We start from the raw sequence: 23,213 nt of genomic DNA on the forward strand, positions 1-23,213 counted from the left end.
GTCAATTTAGAGTCACCAGTTAACCTAACCTGCATGTCTTTGGACTGTGGGGGAAACCGGAGCACCCGGAGGAAACCCACGCGGACACGGGGAGAACATGCAAACTCCACACAGAAAGGCCCTCGCCGGCCCCGGGGCTCGAACCCAGGACCTTCTTGCTGTGAGGCGACAGCACTAACCACTACACCACCGTGCCGCCCACATTTAGTTTGTTTCAGACAGATTTGAACTAGCTATCAGCATTGGCACCGACTTACACAGGAATCAGAAAGCGGTCACTCAGAAATAGACATGGAAATTACATGAAATGACTCAGTGCAATCATAGAACCAAAAGCACTTCTGGTTTGACTTTGACGCATATATACACACACTACAATGGAGAGGCTGCTCCCAAGAGGCACTTTGCCACAGTTTCCGCTGGCCACCGCCACCAGGTCACGGTTACTATAGAGACGCTGAGTGCCAACTGCATAGCAACCCTGGACAGAGCAGAGCTTTGCCAATACATAGATTTTAGAGCTCATTCGCTCATTCTCTTCACTGACCTGACTGAAGCAATGGCTGCTTTTTGTATAAAATGTTTTATAATTACTGTAATATCCTAACCAATCCCTTCGGGGTTAGATTGTGTCATATAGTGCTAATAACTGAACAGTCATCAGCAGAAACGTGTGCTCGCTCTCTCTCTCTCTCTCTCTCAAAGATTTATGTTGTCCGTATACCGAGGCTGTGCCCTCTCCAGCTGTTTATACTTCCATTACTAAATGATCCATCTCTCACATTCTACCCTCCACCCTGCCTGTCACTTAAACCTAATGCTGCCATGGTAACAGAGAGATGGGATGATGAGGGCATTAGGATAGCGGATTTTTTTTAAAACTGCAATTAGATACTCATCTAACTGATCAAAATCCCCCTTAAACCTTAATACCTGCCCTTGCTGATGTCTTGTGAAGCATTTAAGGATTTCTCTGATAATATGATAACATACAATCATTTCAGTAACCACTTTATCCTGGTCTGGGTCACAGATCTGGAACCTATCCTGGCAACATGGGGCACAATGCCGGAGAATTCATCTCAACTGGGATGCCAGTCCATGCTAGAGCAGTGTGCTCATTCGCAGCTATGGGCAATTTAACTTAGTCAATCCACCTCACTGCATGTTTTTGACAATGGGAAGAAAGAGGAAAACTTGGAAGAAACCCGTACAAACAACACAGGGGAAAATGTAGGAAATAGATTTTAATCCAAGCCCAGGATCAAACAGGGAATGCTGGAGCTGTGAGATGGCAATGCTACACACTGTGCCACTGTACCGTCCCTCCTAACTTTTAGTCAATACCAAATGCCAGCTGCTAGCTACGCATTTCTCCCATTTTGCATGAAAGCTCCTAGCTTGGAAGTTCAAGGTTAGCATATACCGTACCACTTCCAAGATATGAAAAGCCAGTATTTAGCTTGTACATGAGCTCACACACTCCAGAAACACACCATTATCTCATCTCATTATCTCTAGCCGCTTTATCCTGTCCTACAGGGTCGCAGGCAAGCTGGAGCCTATCCCAGCTGACTACAGGCGAAAGGCGGGGTTCACCCTGGACAAGTCGCCAGGTCATCACAGGGCTGACACATAGACACAGACAACCATTCACACTCACATTCACACCTACGGTCAATTTAGAGTCACCAGTTAACCTAACCTGCATGTCTTTGGACTATGGGGGAAACCGGAGCACCCGGAGGAAACCCACGCGGACACGGGGAGAACATGCAAACTCCGCACAGAAAGGCCCTCGCCGGCCACGGGGCTCGAACCCAGGACCTTCTTGCTGTGAGGCGACAGCGCTAACCACTACACCACCATGCCACCCAGAAACACACCAAGTATTTCAAATTTGTGACGCCCCAATGACAAATTAAAGAATCAGTAGCTGGTGTAATTTTTATCCTGTAACACTCAGTGGTATTTCATGTATACTGACAACACTGATAAGCAATTCTTTCTTTCCTTAATGATTAACTATCCAGTACAGTATTATTTCTTTACATGTTTCATTATCATGATGGGTCTTGTCTTATTTTGAGTGTGTAATTGTGTTTTTCTGTCATACAGAAAGTGTCCTGATGGGTTCGAGTGTTTGAAGACGGGGAGAAACCCAAACTATGGCTACACAAGTTTTGACAGTTTTGGCTGGGCCTTCCTAGCACTCTTCAGATTAATGACACAAGACTACTGGGAAAACCTCTACCACCAGGTAGCCTGGTTTTTTTTTTTTTTGTTTGTTTTTTAATTGCTGAGTGGAATAGATATGAAGCCACCATGATTAAAAATGAAAGTAATCCATGTTTACGTCTGCTCCTCTCTTTTCTGGCAGACTCTACGCTCAACTGGTAAGACCTACATGATCTTCTTCGTGCTGGTAATCTTCCTGGGCTCGTTCTACTTGGTAAACCTGATTCTGGCTGTGGTGGCCATGGCATATGAGGAGCAGAACCAGGCTACCATTGCTGAAGCTTGGCAAAAAGAGAGAGAGTTCCAGCTGGCCATGGAGCAGCTTCACATAGAGCAGAGAGTATTGTGCAAAATTTAATATTTTAGTCAATATATCAATAAAATGACACTGGATGCATTTGATCTTTGAATCTGATTATGAAACAATCATGTCAGCAGTATTTAGAAGTGATTGGAAATCATAATTTTGAATGCTTCTGGCCAGATATTAGGAAAGCGAAGCAAGGAAGCCGAACCGAGTCCATTCCAAGAGATGCCATCATCACCATTTAGTCGCAAGGAGTCTCGAGAGCATCAATCCAGATCCCACAGAACTATGTCAGAGGAAACAGTAAATGATCCTCCTGATGAGAAGGTAGGATTCCTGCAGATTTCTGCCAGTTCTCTTAAGGCAGTCCCAACACTCAACTCTTCCCCATTTTCCATCTTTTCCTGTAGTTGGTGCACCCACTCCTAGCCACGCTCTCCTCCCATCCTCTGAGTACACGGCGGAGCAGCAATAGCAGTGTCTTCACTTTCTATTTGCGCAAAAACTCTGAGGCTGATGATCACACCAGTGAACCCTATGAGGGACGGAGTCGGGCAGGATCCACAGTGATCCCGTGGCACAAGCGCCGCACGAGCAGCATTAGGAGCCACTGCTCTCAGGTTCTTATACCCAGCTTTGCCATCAACGGCTGGCTTGAACTTTTACAGGACCAGAAGAGAATTGGTGGCATAAGCGCACACACACCTACCTTGTTTCCTGCTCACAGCATGGAAAAGGTCAAAGAGGTCAGAAGAACAGCACGATTAAATTGTACTACACAGTATTTGGACTGTTTTTTGAACACAGTTTATATGATTTGGGCTATAAATATAACCTTATTGTATATAAGTGGAAAGTCATATTCTGTTGTGGGTGCAAAACATGTGTTTCTTAAGTATACACCATACCTCTGGTGACTAACAGGAGCTGGGATGTGTAGAAGACCATGCTAATGAAGTCTGCAAATCCATGCAGCAAGTGCAGGTAGAAGCTCTGTCTCCCTGCAGGAAGAGAGAACTCAGCTCAGTCAGTTTCTTCAGTGATGCCATGGATGGTGAGCTTCAACCTTTTAGTCTCATCATTTTCTATTCTTATTATTCTTTGACAGGTAGCTATATTGTGCAAATTTCAGGCAACTGTGTACTGAAGCCAAATTAGTTCTTCATAGATTTAGTGATTTCTCATCTACGATGAAGGGAACCTTATGAAGGATGACATTTCTATTGGTTTGAGAGTATAAATAAATATTAAACAACTGCTTGTTTATTTGTATATCTCAGAATTTGAAGAATCCCATCAGAAGTGCCCTACTTGCTGGTACGTGTTTGCTAAAAAGTATCTGATATGGATGTGCTCTCCGGCATGGCTTGGTCTGAAGGAATTAGTTAAGGTCATGGTGATGGATCCTTTCCTGGACCTTGCCATCACTATCTGCATTGTGCTCAACACGGTCTTTATGGCATTGGAGCATTACCCTATGACTGAGGAATTTAATGGCATGCTGAGTGTGGGGAACCTGGTGAGAATTCGCCATACATAATGTTACAAAGCATCTAGTTCAGGATGTGGTATAAACTCTTTGACCCATGAATAATGACCATGTTACTTCATGAATATTTATTTACAAAAACTGGATAAAGATGGGCTTACTCAGAGGAGCACCTCTGAAAGGTAACACTCAACATGATGCTACCACCACCATGCTTCACGGTGGGGATGGTGTTGTCAAGGAGATTAGCAGTGTTGTGTTTTTTTCAAACGTAAAACTTTGTGACAAAGCCAGAAATTTCAGTTTTGGTCTTATCAGACTAGAGAATCTTGGGTTACAAATATCTTTTGGCAAACTGCAAATGGGACTTGCCACGTTCCATAAAGCCCGGCTTTGTGGACCATCTGATCTATGGTTTTCCTGTGAACAGTTTCTGCCATCTGATCTCCTTCAAAGCTACTCTTGGCCTCATAGTTGCTTCTTTGACTAATGCCATCACTGGCCAATCACTGATTTATTGTGGATGGCCTCCTGTAAACTATTGTTCCATATATATTTTTTCATATTCACAGGTGTTCACAGGGATTTTCACATCTGAGATGGTAATGAAGCTCATTGCTCTGGATCCATACTACTACTTCCAGCAAGGCTGGAACATCTTTGATGGGATTATTGTTTGCTTGAGTTTGATGGAACTTGGTCTGTCCAATGTTGAGGGATTATCAGTACTCCGTTCATTCAGACTGGTAAGATCACATCAGAGCAGGTGCAAGTTTCACATGTATTAGAACTTATGCCAGCTAAATTTACTTCAGCATAATCTCATCCATCCATCCTTTCAGCTGAGAGTCTTCAAACTGGCCAAGTCATGGCCCACGCTCAATACCCTGATAAAAATAATTGGCAACTCTGTGGGTGCCCTGGGCAATCTGACCCTTGTCTTGGCCATCATTGTCTTCATCTTTGCTGTGGTTGGCATGCAGCTGTTTGGGAAGAACTACCAGGACTGCGTGTGTAAGATCAGCACAGACTGCACTCTGCCACGTTGGCACATGAAGGACTTCTTCCACTCGTTTCTGATTGTGTTCCGTGTGCTGTGTGGAGAATGGATTGAGACAATGTGGGACTGCATGGAGGTGGCTGGCCAGCCACTCTGCATCCTTGTCTTCATGCTGGTTATGGTCATTGGAAACCTGGTGGTGAGTTGGAAGGATGTTATTAGTATGTTTGCATGACAATAAACATGATTTATTGAGGTTTTATTTTGTGAAAAACAGTTTCTTTAATCCAAACTTCATTTGTATTAGCAGGATAGATTTGTTGTAGTGGTTTGGTAGTTACTTGAGTTTGTGCAGCTCAGAAGTTTTAAAAGCCATGAACAAGGCAGGCAGAGGAATTAAGCCTTTGGGATTTTATTATAACTTTGGTCCACAACCGCTAGAATAGTTATTATAGTTTGGAAGGAGGGCAGAGGGATGAGGCATATCAAAGTCGATGGCATTGTGCGATAATGAAGAATTGGGAGTGGCAAAATCCCCAAAAAGATGATGTTTAGGAACAAAAGACAAACGCCTAAATATCACAGAGTATAGGTTCCCACCAGTATTTCGTGGCAAGCAGCTAGATACCATTATCTAGAGAATTATGTGCAAAGGTTAGAAGAACTCTGCTATGACTGGGTCATCTCTAAGGGCATGTGTTATTTAATGGTCAAGGTCCAATAGTCTAAGGACCAACTGATGGTGGCCACAAAAGAAGATTAAAGTAGCATTGTCTTTGTGGTTATAGGTTTGGCATTCAGTGGGTAAATTCAGGATTAAACTTCAGCTGACATTTTTGGAATCAGGCCAGTGTGATTTAGTTACCTGGAATCTTGGAAAGAAAAGAGCCCATTTTGCTTGTTGTGGTGTGAGACATTTGGCCTTCAGGTATAAAGTTTATCAGGGATACTCTGTACCCTATATCCAATGGCACCATTCCTCCAAGGCTAATTTAATGACCTGTTACAAATGTTGTAGTTGTCAACAAAAGCTTTTTTTTGAAAAGAAAGCAATGGGATACATTTTCTCTCTCGGTCTTTCTCTGTCCCTAGGTTCTGAACCTTTTCCTGGCTCTGTTGCTGAGCTCCTTCAGTTCTGATAACCTGTCTGCTCCAGAGGAGGATGGCGAGATGAACAACCTACAAGTAGCCATTGCACGCATATATGCTGGCCTTTCCTGGATCCTGGGAGTCATCAAGGACTTCTTCAATGGCAATCTGGCCAAATGCTGGCACAATAATAAGCAAGCCTGGGCAACCAAGGGTCATGACACCATCCATGTTGAATGTAATGGGACTGTTGGGAAAACCAGCAGTCATGCAGAAAAACATGTCACTTCTGAAAAGGATGACAGCTACATGACAAATCCCAGCTTGAACATATGTGTCCCAATAGCACCTGGAGAATCTGACATGGAGTTTCCTGAGGAAGAGGAAGACGGCACAGAGACATCAGGAGATGAAGTAAACAAACCAGTAAGTTGAGAGTTACTGATTTTTTGGGAGTTTATCAACATTAGTAGAAATAGATGTAAGCAAATGATAGGTCAATAAAAATTAGGTTGATCAGTTAACATTGATGGAGAATGAGTACATGTCAAGTCCAGAACCTGAAAGACTTCTTCAGTTTGTCCCTGTTGGGGAACCCGACAACAAAATTGGTTAATGAGAGGGGTTCCCAAGTGAAACCTCTTTTAGAAGACAAGAGAAGCCCCTTGAGGAGACCTGACATACAAACTTTCATAAAATCAGCAACCCTATGGTTCTTATCTTACACTATCTGTACCTGTTTTGTGCTCCAAATATCTGTACCTGTATTCAGATTGAAACCCAAAGTGGGTGTGATCACTATAATACGGTAATTGCTGTGTTTGTTTCTGGTTGGACACACATATTGTTCATTCCAAATACAGTAATGTATTTGCATTTGGTTACATCCCTAGTTTCTTACCAACATAATCATTCTGGCCAGAGCAAACATAATAATGGTCAACATTCAGAGACCTGTCAGTGTAGAATTACAGAGCCGATATAGGATTGTGCCAGCACCTTTTGCAAAAAATCAATCAATCAATGGAAAATTTCCAAGCATTTTCTCCTGCAGGGAATCTCAACAAATTTGCTAATCATTATTTATAAGGTAATGCCACAGTTCAGTAATCTTCAGGATAGCACATTGGTCCAAGATTGCGTGTCCTTAGCTGATATTGGTAACAGACAGTTAATGATTTTTTAACTATTTAGGGCATTAAACAGGGCTCAGTTGTTGTGGCTACTATAGAATGGATATGATCAAGAAAGGAATTCAACACCAGCCTTTTGGCTTTATCAGGAATTAATCAGCCTGTCAGAAGGAAGTACTGTGGATCTGAGGAATCCAAGAGGAGAAAATGAGGACGCTCAGCTTGCTGGTGAAACCATGGAGCCAGATGAGTGTTTCCCAGAGTGTAAGTGAAGGACAAATGTTAAAATTAATAATAAGCATTTAAATCCATGTATTAAATATGTGCCCTGTTGCATTTATTTTGTACTCTTTATATTTCAGTTAACTAAAGCTTAACCTACATTAATATCCACTGAATCCACAGATTTCCACGTTCTGTGTGTTGTGGACATTATTTTAAAATCATAGTATATTATATAATCATTGTAACATATGGAGCTTGGGCTAATGTCTGTGGGCAACACTTTCCAGTATCCTCCCAAAGAAATGGAGCAGTGGCCTCTATTTTTCATGAGGGCCACATGTATTTTAGACGAAATTAATCTTCTTAAAGTTAGTTTCCACTAATCACAGATTAACTGCTCAATGTAAATTATTGTACCCTCTTACACTCTTATACAAGCATGCAGGAGCACAGTTCTTATGTACTCCAGACCATCCTGATGAGTGTTTAGCTTATAGTATGCTTTGTTCTCAGTTTTACCAGCGAACTCTAAGCATTTTGGTTATGTTCAGTCTGTATGCGTCGCTGTGAGTGGTGTGGCATCAACACAAACCAGAGTCTAGGCCTGGTGTGGTGGAACTTGAGGAAGACCTGCTACCAAATTGTGGAGCACAGCTGGTATGAGACCTTCATCATCTTCATGATCCTCCTCAGCAGCGGAGCTCTGGTAGGAGGCTACACACAATCGCCACATATAGTTAAATCACCAGTGCTGAGTCGAGCCCTACTGTTAAATTAATGCTAAAATGCTTGATGATATAAATGTCCTGATTGTAAAACAGAGAACATACTACCAAAATCAAACAAATAAAGCAATCTAGCCTTAACCACAACACACTATTGTTTATAGATAGATAGATAGATAGATAGATAGATAGATAGATAGATAGATAGATAGATAGATATAGAGTGGTGCTTGAAAGTTTGTGAACCCTTTAAAATTTTCTATATTTCTGCATAAATATGACCTAAAGCATCATCAGATTTTCACACAAGTCCTAAAAGTAGATAAAGAGAACCCAGTTAAACAAATGAGACAAAAATCCTATACTCGGCCATTTATTTATTGAGGAAACTGATCCAATATTACATATCTGTGAGTGGCAAAAGTATGTGAACCTTTGCTTTCAGTATCTGGTGTGACCCCCTTGTGCAGCAATAACTGCAACTAAACGTTTCCGGTAACTGTTGATCAGTCCTGCACACCGGCTTGGAGGAATTTTAGCCCGTTCCTCCATACAGAACAGCTTCACAACTCTGGGATGTTGGTGGGTTTCCTCACATGAACTGCTCGCTTCAGGTCCTTCCACAACATTTCAATTGGATTAAGGTCAGGACTTTGACTTGGCCATTCCAAAACATGAACTTTATTCTTCTTTAACCATTCTTTGGTAGAACGACTTGTGTGTTTAGGGTCGTTGTCTTGCTGCATGACCCACCTTCTCTTGAGATTCAGTTCATGGACAGATGTCCTGACATTTTCCTTTAGAATTCGCTGGTATAATTCAGAATTCGTTGTTCCATCAATGGTGGCAAGCTGTCCTGGCCCAGATGCAGCAAAACAGGCCCAAACCATGATACTACCACCACCATGTTTCATAGATGGGATATGGTTCTTATGCTGGAATGCAGTGTTTTCCTTTCTCTAAGCATAACACTTCTCATTCAAACCAAAAAGTTCTATTTTGATCTCATCCGTCCACAAAACTTTTTTCCAATAGCCTTCTGGCTTGTCCATGTGATCTTTAGCAAACTGCAGATAAGCAGCAATGTTCTTTTTGGAGAGCAGTGGCTTTCTCCTTGCAACCCTGCCATGCACACCATTGTTGTTCAGTGTTCTCCTGATGGTGGACTCATGAACATTAATATTAGCCAATGTGAGAGAGGCCTTCAGTTGCTTAGAAGTTACCCTGGGGTCCTTTGCGACCTCGCCGACTATTACATGCCTTGCTCTTGGAGTGATCTTTGTTGGTTGACCACTCCTGGGGAGGGTAACAATGGTCTGGAATTTCCTCCATTTGTACACAATCTGGGGTGGCACGGTGGTGTAGTGGTTAGCGCTGTCGCCTCACAGCAAGAAGGTCCGGGTTCGAGCCCCATGGCCGGCGAGGGCCTTTCTGTGTGGAGTTTGCATGTTCTCCCCATGCACGCGTGGGTTTCCTCCGGGTGCTCCGGTTTCCCCCACAGTCCAAAGACATGCAGGTTAGGTTAACTGGTTTTAACTCTTTAGAGATGGTTTTGTAACCTTTTCCAGCCTGATGAGCATCACCAATGCTTTTTCTGAGGTCCTCAGAAATCTCCTTTGTTCGTGCCATGATACACTTCCACAAACATGTGTTGTGAAGATCAGACTTTGATAGATCCCTGTTCTTTAAATAAAACAGGATGCCCACTCACACCTGATTGTCATCCCATTGATAATCCCATTGACTCTAATTTCACCTTCAAATTAACTGCTAATCCTAAAGGTTCACATACTTTTGCCACTCACAGATATGTAATTTGGATCATTTTCCTCAATAAATAAATGACCAAGTATAATATTTTTGTCTCATTTGTTTAACTGGGTTCTCTTTATCTACTTTTAGGACTTGTGTGAAAATCTGATGTTTTTGATCATATTTATGCAGAAATGTAGAAAATTCTAAAGGGTTCACAAACTTTCAAGCACCACTATAGATAGATAGATAGATAGATAGATAGATAGATAGATAGATAGATAGATAGATAACTTAGTGGTATAACACCGATGTATTGTTATTTTAGTTGACTGTAGGTTATCTTGTTGAGATACATAGAGACACTTGGGTAAAAACCAAATTTACCAAAAAGTTATACCAAAATTAATTACTGTTGGGTGAGTGAACACCTTGAAATCCATGAAAAGACACAAAACTCATTTGCTAATTCAGCCAGATGATAAAATATTGACTTTAGGAATCTAAGTCAAATCTAATCCTATATTGTTATGAAATGGGCTGCATGGAATTTCATATATTTTATTGCAATGCTAAAATAGAGGACACTCAAATTTTTGCTCAACGCTTTTCTTTCAGGCGTTTGAAGACATTTATATTGAACAGAAGAAGGTGGTGAAAGTGGTGCTAGAGTACGCAGACAAGGTCTTTACCTACACCTTTGTGTTAGAGATGCTTCTGAAATGGATTGCATATGGTTTTAAGAAGTACTTCACAAACTACTGGTGCTGCCTGGATTTCCTGATAGTGGGTGTGAGTATAGAGCCTCACTTTGAATTCTTAATGAGTTATATCTTTCCTTAATAGTACTTTATAAGGTTCATTTTTATCCCCCACCCAAGCAAAGTTTGTCGGGGGATATACTGTAGAAATGGGGTCCATCCGTCTATCCGTGTTTTTGTTTCCGGGGCATATCTTTAAAACTACTGAAGAGATCTTCATGAAACTTTGTATACATATCAAGCAACATGTGAACTGTTGCCTTTTGCTATTTTGGAATTTTGAGAAAAAGTATTTTTCAAATTTTTACATAAAAAATAGATTTTGACTTAGTCTCTAAGAGCAATGTTCGTTTCTGGAGCATACATCCAAAACTGTTCATGATACAGATTTGAAACTTGGTATACATGTTAACAAGGTGCTGTAGATGTGCCTTTTCATACTAAGAAATTTTGAGAAATTTAAATTTTTCATGTTTCCATGGAAACAATTTCAGACTTAGTCTCTCAGGTTAGTCTTAGGGGTAGGTTTTGTTTCCAGAGCAGAACTTGAAAACTATGAGTGGTATGGTCTTGAAAGTTGGTATATGTGTTGATTAAATAATGCATATGTGCCTTTTGATACTAAGAAATGGTGAGGAATTTTTATTTTTAGCTCACCTGGTCCAAAGGTCTGGTGGGTTTATACCATGGGCTGCTGAGGTCAGTGTAAAGAGGTAGGGTTGGTTTCCTGCAGCAGAACTTGAAAAATGTGACAGATAATATCTTGAAACTTGGTATATAGTTGGTATATAGGGTGGGGGATAGAGATGACTCTGTCTTCTTGTTCTTTGTGGAAATATTCAGATGTTCAGGTACTAGGGTTGCCACCTGTGTCTGACAAAAATCCTGGACATTTCGACCATCCAATCGACCTTTTTGCTTGTAAGCAACGGCGCCCTTCGCACATCTAACCCAAGACAAAAATCGCCCTTCTATGCTGAAATTGTATTGCTCTAATTAGTAAAAATGACGCTTTTGCTAGTTATTTGTTTAGTTAATTGCTTTACATAATATAGCAGGTCTTCATTATTTTGGTTTATTTCCAACAGTTTTTGGTTGTGGACACCTGGGGGCAGTAGTGGGCACAGGTAAAAGGGGAATACATACTGTAATTAAATTCTGTTTGTTTGCTTATGTGGAATAAAAATAAATAATCTAATTTTTCATTGTATCTAAGAATACCTGAATGTAACAATGTAAGGTGTAGTGTCAAACAGCTTACCTGATTGCTTAGAGTGTGGTGTGTGCTTTGCTTGTGCTTGCCTGTGCCTCTGCTGCTCTTGGCTAAACAAATACATAGGAGGACATGTAACTGATATAACTGGGCACATACAGGAGTATGTACTACACTACACTATTTCATTTAATTCACCAAAACCTTACCTAATCTTCCATTTATATTTGGTGTTTTTCTTTGCTGCTGCTATGAGTCTTGACTGATTTTCAATGAATGTCTTGAACTCAGTACAGGACAACTGAAAGTTTAGCCTGACTTGAAGCTCAGCCTTCACCATTGCAACAGAGAGTCTGTTTCTTTTATCAGTCCAAGCATCCTCCATTGCCCCTTTTCCACCAAAGCAGTTCCAGGGCTGGTTCAGGGCCAGTGCTTAGTTTGGAACCGGGTTTTCTGTTTCCACTGACAAAGAACTGGCTCTGGGGCCAGAAAAACCGGTTCCAGGCTAGCACCAACTCTCTGCTGGGCCAGAGGAAAGAACCGCTTACGTCAGCGGGGGGGGGGGGCGGAGTTGTTAAGACCAACAACAATAAAAAAGACCGTGAAAGATCACCATTTTTAGGCGATGAGAAGCAGCAGCTCTACAAACGCGAAGTCATCCATTATTATTATTATTGTTGTTGTTGTTGCTTTGATATTCGCGCCAAGGTTTATGCAAACGTAGCGCCGTAACTGACGTGTACAGCGACGTAAGTGACGTATACAGCGACGTAATGACGTGGCTCCGCTTAGCACGGCGAGCTTAGAAAAGCAAACTGGTTCTCAGCTGGCTCACAAGTTGAAATACACATTTTGCCCATTATGTACAAAAAACCGGGACATTCAGTGTCCCGGATTTTTATTTTTTTTTCCGGGACAGACCATGAAAATCCGGGACAATCAGGAAAAACCGGGACAGGTGGCAACACTATCAGGTACCAGTGAATGCACAATATGCATGATGGTTAACTTTTGCACAGAGAGGTGAAGATTTGTGGCAAAATTGGACTTTATTTTATCAAGTTTACCACATGTAATGGTGCTAGGTATTGACTGAAAAACTTCATAGGCTAATAGGTTAACGATTGTCGTATTACAGTAAATATTAAGAAAATCTATTTGTGAATAATTAATAACTTGAAATCAAGCAACCAAACAATGTGTCAACAATATTTTGTTTTAAAAAAAAGTTCCTTTCTTGATAATAGCTGCATTTTGTTTTTAAATGAGTAATAGTGTTGAGGGTTTTTTTTTAATTGATTTATTTTAAGAGCATAGAATTACACAAGGCGGCACGGTGGTGTAGTGGTTGGCGCTGTCGCCTCACAGCAAGAAGGTCCTGGGTTCGAGCCCCGGGGCCGGCGAGGGCCTTTCTGTGCGGAGTTTGCATGTTCTCCCCGTGTCCGCGTGGGTTTCCTCCGGGTGCTCCGGTTTCCCCCACAGTCCAAAGACATGCAGGTTAGGTTAACTGGTGACTCTAAATTGAGCGTAGGTGTGAATGTGAGTGTGAATGGTTGTCTGTGTCTATGTGTCAGCCCTGTGATGACCTGGCGACTTGTCCAGGGTGTACCCCGCCTTTCGCCCGTAGTCAGCTGGGATAGGCTCCAGCTTGCCTGCGACCCTGTAGAACAGGATAAAGCGGCTAGAGATGAGATGAGATGAGAATTACACAATATTTGGTTAACTAGCATCCATACTAAACACGTGTAATACAGGTCCTAATGGTGGCAGTGACGCACTTTTTTGTGACAACCTACACATGCATATTTGCGATTTTATGCAGAGAGCAAACATAAATTCTCTGGAAATTCTTGGGAAATTGGCAACCGAGACCCTTGAAATGCTTCATCAAGTCTACAGCAATGAAGCAAGGAGCTGAGCATGGTGTTTTGAGTAGCATTTACACTTCAACATACAGAAGTCAGGGCGATCCTACTATCCTCATGCACAACGTGTCCAATTTCTTAGACAATTTCAAGGACTGTTCTCATGAAGCCTTTCCAGTGTCCCCACTGTCGATTTCCCAAGTCTGACAAATAATTTGATGTTTGTGTTCTGTGTAAAATCGCAAATGTGTGTAACATGAACAAGAACAGTCTCAGAACTTTTTGATCACACCTTATAATATATAGACACGAGTGTTTTACTGGGAAATACACCACTTGTATTTTTCATACGAGCTACATCCGGGACATGGAGAACCAAAACCATGACATAAATCTCAATGTGTCACCTGTGAAGAAATCAATTCATTGTTTTGATAAATTTGGGTACTTTTTGTTTGTGAACGTGTCTACTGTATATAATAAAAATAAAATCACATGTTGGCTTCAAGATATGAAGTTTATCTTGTGTTGAAAAACTTGCATATTTCATATGAAATACATCGCAGATCTGAGTGACATATTTCACAATATTTCACTCCGATGACGTCACTCCCAGTGTCATACCCGCTGACTGGACGTGCGTTGTCAAAATGGCGAACTGGTTCAGAATTAAATTTTTTTTTAATTAACTTGCGTATTTTTTTTTTTTTGTGTGTGTGTGCGTGTGTGTGTGTGTGTGTGGATGTGTCCATATAATATAAAGGTTACATGGTAGTGAGGAGATATGAAGTTTATCTTCTCGTGTTGAAAATATTTTCACTCGTTCACGATGCTCACTCATGAACACATTCACCACTCGAAGATAAGCTTCATATCTTCGCGCAACCATGTAAAATCCTCCATTTATACCACCATGTATTACTTGTAAGCATTGCATACGGTACATGTTCATCATCCTAAAAGTTGTTTTCAAAAAGTTTTCATTCTAAGTATCTAAGATTGACGACATGTGGATGGTCTAACGATATCTCTGACGCATTCTGCAAGAAGCGAATTGGCCTGGTATTCAGAACCTTTGCTTTATATGCAACAACATGGCACAGTTTTCCCAGCTCAGATATGATGACCAACCATTGCAGAAGCGTTCATACAACCAATTATACTGTAAATATCAGCAGGACAGTTGAAAACTCTACTAATATTATAGCACATAGAGTAACTTTCTTTAGAACTTTGACCAAAGTTTTATTGAAACATTCCTCATAGTTTATGAAAAAAAACCTTTGGTAGAGATTTAAGAAATTTAACACAATCCTACCAGGTTGGTAAAACTTAATATCTTTATCTCAAATTGCAATGTGCATTCCTTCTCTCGTCTCACCCTGCAGGTATCATTAATTAGCTTGGTGGCTAACTCTCTGGGCTACTCAGACTTTGGCACTATTAAATCCCTACGGACCCTGAGAGCTCTCAGACCACTACGAGCCCTATCCAGATTTGAAGGGATGCGGGTAAGGCACTTTCTCGCCTTAATCTTCTTGTTGCGATTTCATGCCACCAGGATACTAACCTGTGTTATAACCACGATATACAGTAACTTGATAAATTATGCAACCTTTTTGTCCTACATATGTACTGTATAGTGTTTTCTTGGCAATAGGCCAGTCCCTAATGACTTGTTGTAGTACTGTATGGTCTAACATGGTGGTATTTTATTTTTTGTTGAGGTGGTGGTGAATGCACTAATTGGTGCCATCCCCTCCATCATGAATGTGCTACTGGTATGTCTGATCTTCTGGCTTATCTTCAGCATCATGGGTGTCAATCTCTTTGCTGGGAAATTTGGAAAGTGTGTCAACAGGACAGGTTACATCCATGACGCCTCAATCGTGAACAATATATCAGATTGCATGGCCATGAACAACACTCAGTTCTACTGGACCAGGGTGAAGGTGAACTTCGACAACGTAGGGTTGGGATACCTTTCACTTTTACAAGTCGTAAGTCACCAATTTATTCTCTTTCTCTGTACTCACTTTCTTGTTGCCATTTGAAAATAAATTATATTAAGGCTTGGTGTATCCTGTTTGTCTTCTAAGACTACTTGTAAGATAATTTGGCAATGTAACCACTTAATACCCCTATCTGTGCTAAGTCATACAAATTACCTCTGAAAATAAGGAGCACCGCCATTCACAAAAGTATGTAATTCCCTATTACCTTGGCAATAACATTCCATGGGTATGCTTGCATTACTCTGTGTTTTTAAATAGGACATACAGTGGTGCTTGAAAGTTTGTGAACCCTTTAGAATTTTCTATATTTCTGCATAAATATGACCTAAAACATCATCAGATTTTCACATAAGTCCTAAAAGTAGATAAAGAGAACCCAGTTAAACAAATGAGACAAAAATATTATACTTGGTCATATATTTATTGAGGACAATGATCCAATATTACATATCTGTGAGTGGCAAAAGTATGTGAAACTCTAGGATTACCAGTTAATTTGAAGGTGAAATTAGAGTCAGGTGTTTTCAATCAATGGGATGACAATCAGGTGTGAGTGGGCACCCTGTTTTATTTAAAGAACAGGGATCTATCAAAGCCTGATCTTCACAACACATGTTTGTGGAAGTGTATCATGGCACGAACAACAGAGATTTCTGAGGACCTCAGAAAAAGCATTGTTGATGCTCATCAGGCTGGAAAAGGTTACAAAACCATCTCTAAAGAGTTTGGACTCCACCAATCCACAGTCAGACAGATTATGTACAATTGGAGGAAATTCAAGACCATTATTACCCTCCCCAGGAGTGGTCGACCAACAAAGAGCAAGGCATGTAATAGTCGAAAAGGTCACAAAGGACCCCAGGGTAACTTCTAAGCAACTGAAGGCCTCTCTCACATTGGTTAATGTTAATGGTCATGAGTCCACCATCAGGAGAACACTGAACAACAATAGTGTGCATGGCAGGGTTGCAAGGAGAAAGCCACTGCTCTCCAAAAAGCACATTACTGCTCATCTGCAGTTTGCTAAAGATCACGTGGACAAGCCAGGAGGCTATTGGAAAAATGTTTTGTGGACAGATGAGACCAAAATAGAACTTTTTGGTTTAAATGAGAAGTGTTATGTTTGGAGAAAGGAAAACACATGGTGGTGGTAGTATCATGGTTTGGACCTGTTCTGCTGCATCTGGGCCAGGACGGCTTGCCATCATTGATGGAAAAATGAATTCTGAATTATACCAGCGAATTCTAAAGGAAAATGTCAGGACATCTGTCCATGAACTGAATCTCAAGAGAAGGTGGGTCATGCAGCAAGACAACGACCCCAAGCACACAAGTCGTTCTACCAAAGAATGGTTAAAGAAGAATAAAGTTAATGTTTTGGAATGGCCAAGTCAAAGTCCTGACCTTAATCCAATTGAAATGTTGTGGAAGGACCTGAAGCAAGCAGTTCATGTGAGGAAACCCACCAACATCCCAGAGTTGAAGCTGTTCTGTACGGAGGAATGGGCTAAAATTCCTCCAAGCTGGTGTGCAGGACTGATCAACATTTATTGAGGGTCACACCAGATACTGAAAGCAAATGTTCACATACTTTTGCCACTCACAGATATGTAATATTGGATCATTTTCCTCAATAAATTAAGAACCAAGTATAATATTTTTGTCTCATTTGTTTAACTGGGTTCTCTTTATCTACTTTTAGGACTTGTGTGAAAATCTGATGATGTTTTAGGTCATATTTATGCAGAAATATAGTAAATTTTAAAGGGTTTGTATCAATATCCGGATTTGAACTTGAAGTGAGTGTGGCCTTTTTCCAAAGCTCATTTTTAAATGAAACTTAAAAACATGCATCCAGAAACACTGGAAAACACACCTGTAGTCTCAACTAGATCCTTTTCTGGCAAGAATGAATGAATGAATGAATAAGAATTGTGAGCCTCCTATTCATATCTATATTTGTATTCATTTAGAACACTGTGAATACATTATTCAGAATGAACAATCAATCAGTTACAACCCTAATGATATTGTAAACGAATATTAGACGCTGATATGAAACCAAACCTTAAATCCCTTAAGGCCCGGTCCCACAATACCGATAACTATAACGACAACTAACACAATAACTGTAAATAAATCAGTCCCCTGCTGTTTATGTGGTTTGTGGTCACATCAGACCGATAACACTACCTACAGTCCAGGCCTGGGTTTATGGAGATCTGTGAGACTGCCTCTGAAGCAATTTTTCCAGGCTTGGACCTGATCCAATAAAACATCTGACCAATCAGGTATTTCTAAACCAACAACCATGTCTATTTATTGACCTGAGTGGCAGGACCAACCGATACTATAGTTGGGATTATAGTTGTGGTGTGACTGCTCCAGACTGGAACTAAATTCAGGCAGAGGTATAGTCATAGTTGTAATTATAGGTATATACAACCCCGATTCCAAAAACGTTGGGACAAAGTACAAATTGTAAATAAAAACAAAATGCAATGATGTGGAAGTTTCAAAATTCCATATTTTATTCAGAATAGAACATAGATGACATATCAAATGTTTAAACTGAGAAAATGTATCATTTAAAGAGAAAAATTAGGTGATTTTAAATTTCATGACAACACCACATCTCAAAAAAGTTGGGACAAGGCCATGTTTACCACTGTGAGACATCCCCTTTTCTCTTTACAACAGTCTGTAAATGTCTGGGGACTGAGGAGACAAGTTGCTCAAGTTTAGGGATAGGAATGTTAACCCATTCTTGTCTAATGTAGGATTCTAGTTGCTCAACTGTCTTAGGTCTTTTTTGTCGTATCTTCCGTTTTATGATGCGCCAAATGTTTTCTATGGGTGAAAGACCTGGACTGCAGGCTGGCCAGTTCAGTACCCGGACCCTTCTTCTACGCAGCCATGATGCTGTAATTGATGCAGTATGTGGTTTGGCATTGTCATGCTGGAAAATGCAAGGTCTTCCCTGAAAGAGACGTCGTCTGGATGGGAGCATATGTTGCTCTAGAACCTGGATATACCTTTCAGCATTGATGGTGTCTTTCCAGATGTGTAAGCTGCCCATCCTACATGCACTAATGCAACCCCATACCATCAGAGATGCAGGCTTCTGAACTGAGCGCTGATAACAACTTGGGTCGTCCTTCTCCTCTTTAGTCCGAATGACACGGCGTCCCTGATTTCCATAAAGAACTTCAAATTTTGATTCGTCTGACCACAGAACAGTTTTCCACTTTGCCACAGTCCATTTTAAATGAGCCTTGGCCCAGAGAAGACGTCTGCGCTTCTGGATCGTGTTTAGATACGGCTTCTTCTTTGAACTATAGAGTTTTAGCTGGCAACGGCGGATGGCATGGTGAATTGTGTTCACAGATAATGTTCTCTGGAAATATTCCTGAGCCCATTTTGTGATTTCCAATACAGAAGCATGCCTGTATGTGATGCAGTGCCGTCTGAGGGCCCGAAGATCACGGGCACCCAGTATGGTTTTCCGGCCTTGACCCTTACGCACAGAGATTCTTCCAGATTCTCTGAATCTTTTGATATTATGCACTGTAGATGATATGTTCAAACTCTTTGCAATTTTACACTGTCAAACTCCTTTCTGATATTGCTCCACTATTTGTCGGTGCAGAATTAGGGGGATTGGTGATACTCTTCCCATCTTTACTTCTGAGAGCCGCTGCCACTCCAAGATGCTCTTTTTATACCCAGTCATGTTAATGACCTATTGCCAATTGACCTAATGAGTTGCAATTTGGTCCTCCAGCTGTTCCTTTTTTGTACCTTTAACTTTTCCAGCCTCTTATTGCCCCTGTCCCAACTTTTTTGAGATGTGTTGCTGTCATGAAATTTCAAATGAGCCAATATTTGGCATGAAATTTCAAAATGTCTCACTTTCGACATTTGATATGTTGTCCGTGTTCTATTGTGAATACAATCTCAGTTTTTGAGATTTGTAAATTATTGCATTCCATTTTTATTTACAATTTGTACTTTGTCCCAACTTTTTTGGAATCGGGGTTGTAGTTAGTTATCGGTGTTGTGGGACCGGGCCCTTATACTTTTGAGAGACTGCACTAAGAAGTTAATGTGTATGCTTATTGCTCTTACCTGGAATTACAGGCAACTTTCAAAGGCTGGATGGAAATCATGTATGCAGCAGTGGATTCACGTGGGGTAAACATTCATCGTTCCTCTAAAAATCTACAATATATTCGAGGAAAATATCAGAAAAAGAAAACAGTGCTTGTCATATATTTTCTTTCTAATCACAGGTAGAAGAGCAGCCCATTAAGGAGATTAACCTGTACATGTATCTATACTTTGTCATCTTCATCATCTTTGGCTCATTCTTCACTCTAAATTTATTTATTGGTGTAATTATCGACAACTTCAATCAGCAGAAGAGAAAGATAGGTGCTGACGCCTAGCTGATTTTGCTGAAATATTTAATACGTGACAAATATTTTATTTAATACAAAAGATTATTATAATAAATATATTATTTTGCCATTACAAGGTGGCCATGACATCTTCATGACTGAGGAACAGAAAAAGTATTATAATGCAATGAAAAAACTGGGGTCAAAAAAGCCACAGAAGCCCATACCAAGACCAGCAGTAAGAAAAAAAAAAGTGTCTCATCATATTCATTGATATTATTAACAAATTACTAATCTTCTTGTTGCTAACACAATTTTTTGGTCTTTAAATCAAGAATATTCTGCAAGGTTTCTTCTTTGATTTGGTCTCCAAACAAGCCTTTGATATCACAATCATGATGCTCATCATCTTGAACATGATCACCATGATGCTCGAGACGGATGAGCAGTCTCCTCGAATGGAGTTCATTCTCAACAATATCAACCTGGCTTTCATTGTCATCTTCACCACTGAATGCCTCATTAAGATCTTTGCTCTCCGCTGCTACTTCTTCACCATCAGCTGGAACATCTTTGACTTTGTAGTAGTCATCCTGTCTATTGTTGGTGAGTATAGAGACGTTGCTAAGTTGGTTATGGTTCTCGTGCAAAATGTCCTGGAGGAAAATTATGTCTTGAAGGAGAATAGTTCTGTTTTCCAAACCCATGCTCATTATTAGTAATTATTATACTTTGGGATGCCCATTGGAATTTTATAATGCAACTCAGTACAGAGAATCCCAAAGTATAATGGAACTAAATTCAAACAAAATTACATCTATTAGTCCATCACAGTCTTTTACTCCATTACAATAGATTAAAAAAAACAGTCAAGAGAAAACTTGCCCAACTTGGCAACCAATGATTGAGTCTTTGGTGCAGATTTTTTAAGTCATGAAAAATGCTAAATTGTACAGAGTTACATTCTTCTAAAAACATTCCATCTAACAGTGTTCTTTGGTTTGCACTTCTGGGGGATCTTTTAAAGGTTCTATGACACACTCTACAACAGCCAGTTTTCATTTCAGTAAAGCTTTAGGAAGTTAAAACTAATACCCATCCAGAAACCTTTGAAGAACCCTTTTCTTTTAGAGTGTAGGGCTAGAGTTTGTCTTCATCCTAACATGTTTTCTTGGTCATCACAATTGCATGTTGTTATAATTTCCAAAATGTTATATTGGCTCTTGTTACAGGAATTGTCTTGGCTGATATCATCGAGAAATACTTTGTCTCTCCAACCTTATTTCGGGTGATCAGGCTGGCCAGAATAGGACGGGTCCTCAGGCTCATACGGGCAGCCAAAGGAATAAGGACATTACTCTTTGCCTTAATGATGTCACTGCCAGCCCTCTTTAACATTGGCCTTCTGTTGTTCCTTGTCATGTTTATTTATGCCATTTTTGGGATGGCCAACTTTGCCTATGTGAAGAAGCATGGTGGAATCGATGACATGTTTAACTTTGAAACCTTTGGAAACAGTATTATATGCCTGTTCCAGATCACCACCTCTGCTGGCTGGGACAATTTGCTGGAGCCTATTCTAAGCACTGCACCAGAGGAGTGTAACCCACACATCATCAACACAGGTACTAATACAAAGGGCAACTGTGGAAATCCCTCAGTGGGAATTACCTTTTTTGTTAGCTACATCATCATCTCCTTCCTCATTGTTGTTAACATGTACATTGCCATCATCTTGGAGAACTTTAGTGTGGCCACAGAGGAGAGCACTGAGCCTCTCAGCGAGGACGATTTTGAGATGTTCTATGAGGTATGGGAGAAGTTTGATGTGGAAGCAACATATTTCATTGAATTCTCCAAGCTTTCCAGCTTTGCAGATGCACTTTCAGAGCCCCTGCGAATTGCCAAACCCAACAAGCTCAAGCTGATTTCGATGGATCTACCGATGGTGAGTGGAGACAAGATCCACTGCCTGGATATCCTGTTTGCCTTCACTAAACGTGTACTCGGTGAATCAGGTGAGATGGATGCCCTCAAGCAGCAGATGGAGGAGAAATTTATGAAATCCAACCCTTCCAAGACCTCGTATGAACCTATTACCACCACTCTCCGGCGCAAGCAAGAGGAAGTCTCAGCTACCATGATCCAGAGGGCATACAGGAGGCACCTAGTCAGGCAGCAGGTAAAGAACATTTCCTATCTGTACCAACAAATAAACCAAGAGGTGTCTGTGGATGTGGGGAACGTGCAAGAAAAGCAGGAACTCATTACACATATGACTAAAGAGCATTACAATCCTAAAGAAAAGTTGGTTGAGGGGTCTCAGCACTCCTCCACTCCTTTCTATGAGGCCATCACCATGGCTCCAACCGGATTGCTCCAGGTGCTGATACCTGCCTCTAAGAACTTTGCAGATTATGAGTCTTGCAACACTGAAGAAACCTTTCTGTAAGTACTAATTATTTCAGGAAGAACCTTTTCAAGATTGGCGTGTAATGCACATGGTATGCTGGAATACCCAAAGGCATAAAGACTGAACTATAGTGGACTCTTGAGCATGCGGATACATTTGCTGATGCTCGAACCATGTACAAGCCATACTGTATGTTACCATTACTAAACTTTTGACAGCCATAAATATCAAGATCCATGGATAATGATGTCACACATTGATGAGAAACCCAGATCCTGAAGATCTACCATTTTGTTTGCGTAACAAAGTGTAGATTGAGTAAGTCAGTAAGGTGGATGTTCTCAAACAGCAGATGGTGGAGTCTCAGGCTAATCCCTACTTTTTTGGAACCAAACTTTGTAGAAAAGTGATTGTTCACTATATCCATGAATGGATGAAGGCTAAGGTCCAGAACATATTCATTATAGATACAACGGGTTTTTAGTTGACAGTATTTACCTTCAAATAAGATCATACATAAATATTGTCGAACTGATAGTGTTGATCTTAGTTTTGACCATTCCCCCCCCCCCATGTTTTTCAACCAAG

At 40.7% G+C, this 23,213-nt stretch overlaps 1 protein-coding gene across 1 annotated transcript in view; it reads left to right on the forward strand.

Moving 5' to 3' along the window:
* The window catches only part of scn12aa (sodium channel, voltage gated, type XII, alpha a), a 49,513-nt gene extending 26,849 nt beyond the window's left edge, over positions 1-22,664 (forward strand). Inside the window, exons 8-26 of the mRNA XM_060906238.1 lie at positions 2,119-2,260; positions 2,381-2,578; positions 2,723-2,872; positions 2,956-3,291; positions 3,470-3,599; positions 3,826-4,064; positions 4,607-4,780; positions 4,877-5,233; positions 6,127-6,549; positions 7,406-7,520; positions 8,033-8,187; positions 10,577-10,750; positions 15,186-15,308; positions 15,525-15,797; positions 19,953-20,006; positions 20,105-20,246; positions 20,350-20,450; positions 20,548-20,818; positions 21,445-22,664. Coding sequence (XP_060762221.1) covers positions 2,119-2,260; positions 2,381-2,578; positions 2,723-2,872; positions 2,956-3,291; positions 3,470-3,599; positions 3,826-4,064; positions 4,607-4,780; positions 4,877-5,233; positions 6,127-6,549; positions 7,406-7,520; positions 8,033-8,187; positions 10,577-10,750; positions 15,186-15,308; positions 15,525-15,797; positions 19,953-20,006; positions 20,105-20,246; positions 20,350-20,450; positions 20,548-20,818; positions 21,445-22,664 — 4,777 coding nt within the window. The remainder of the gene's footprint in view (positions 1-2,118; positions 2,261-2,380; positions 2,579-2,722; positions 2,873-2,955; positions 3,292-3,469; positions 3,600-3,825; positions 4,065-4,606; positions 4,781-4,876; positions 5,234-6,126; positions 6,550-7,405; positions 7,521-8,032; positions 8,188-10,576; positions 10,751-15,185; positions 15,309-15,524; positions 15,798-19,952; positions 20,007-20,104; positions 20,247-20,349; positions 20,451-20,547; positions 20,819-21,444) is intronic.
* The last annotated feature ends 549 nt before the right edge of the window (positions 22,665-23,213 follow it).

The sequence above is a fragment of the Neoarius graeffei genome, chromosome 23, assembly GCF_027579695.1.
Source record: "Neoarius graeffei isolate fNeoGra1 chromosome 23, fNeoGra1.pri, whole genome shotgun sequence".
In the NCBI taxonomy this organism is placed as follows: Eukaryota; Metazoa; Chordata; class Actinopteri; order Siluriformes; family Ariidae; genus Neoarius; species Neoarius graeffei.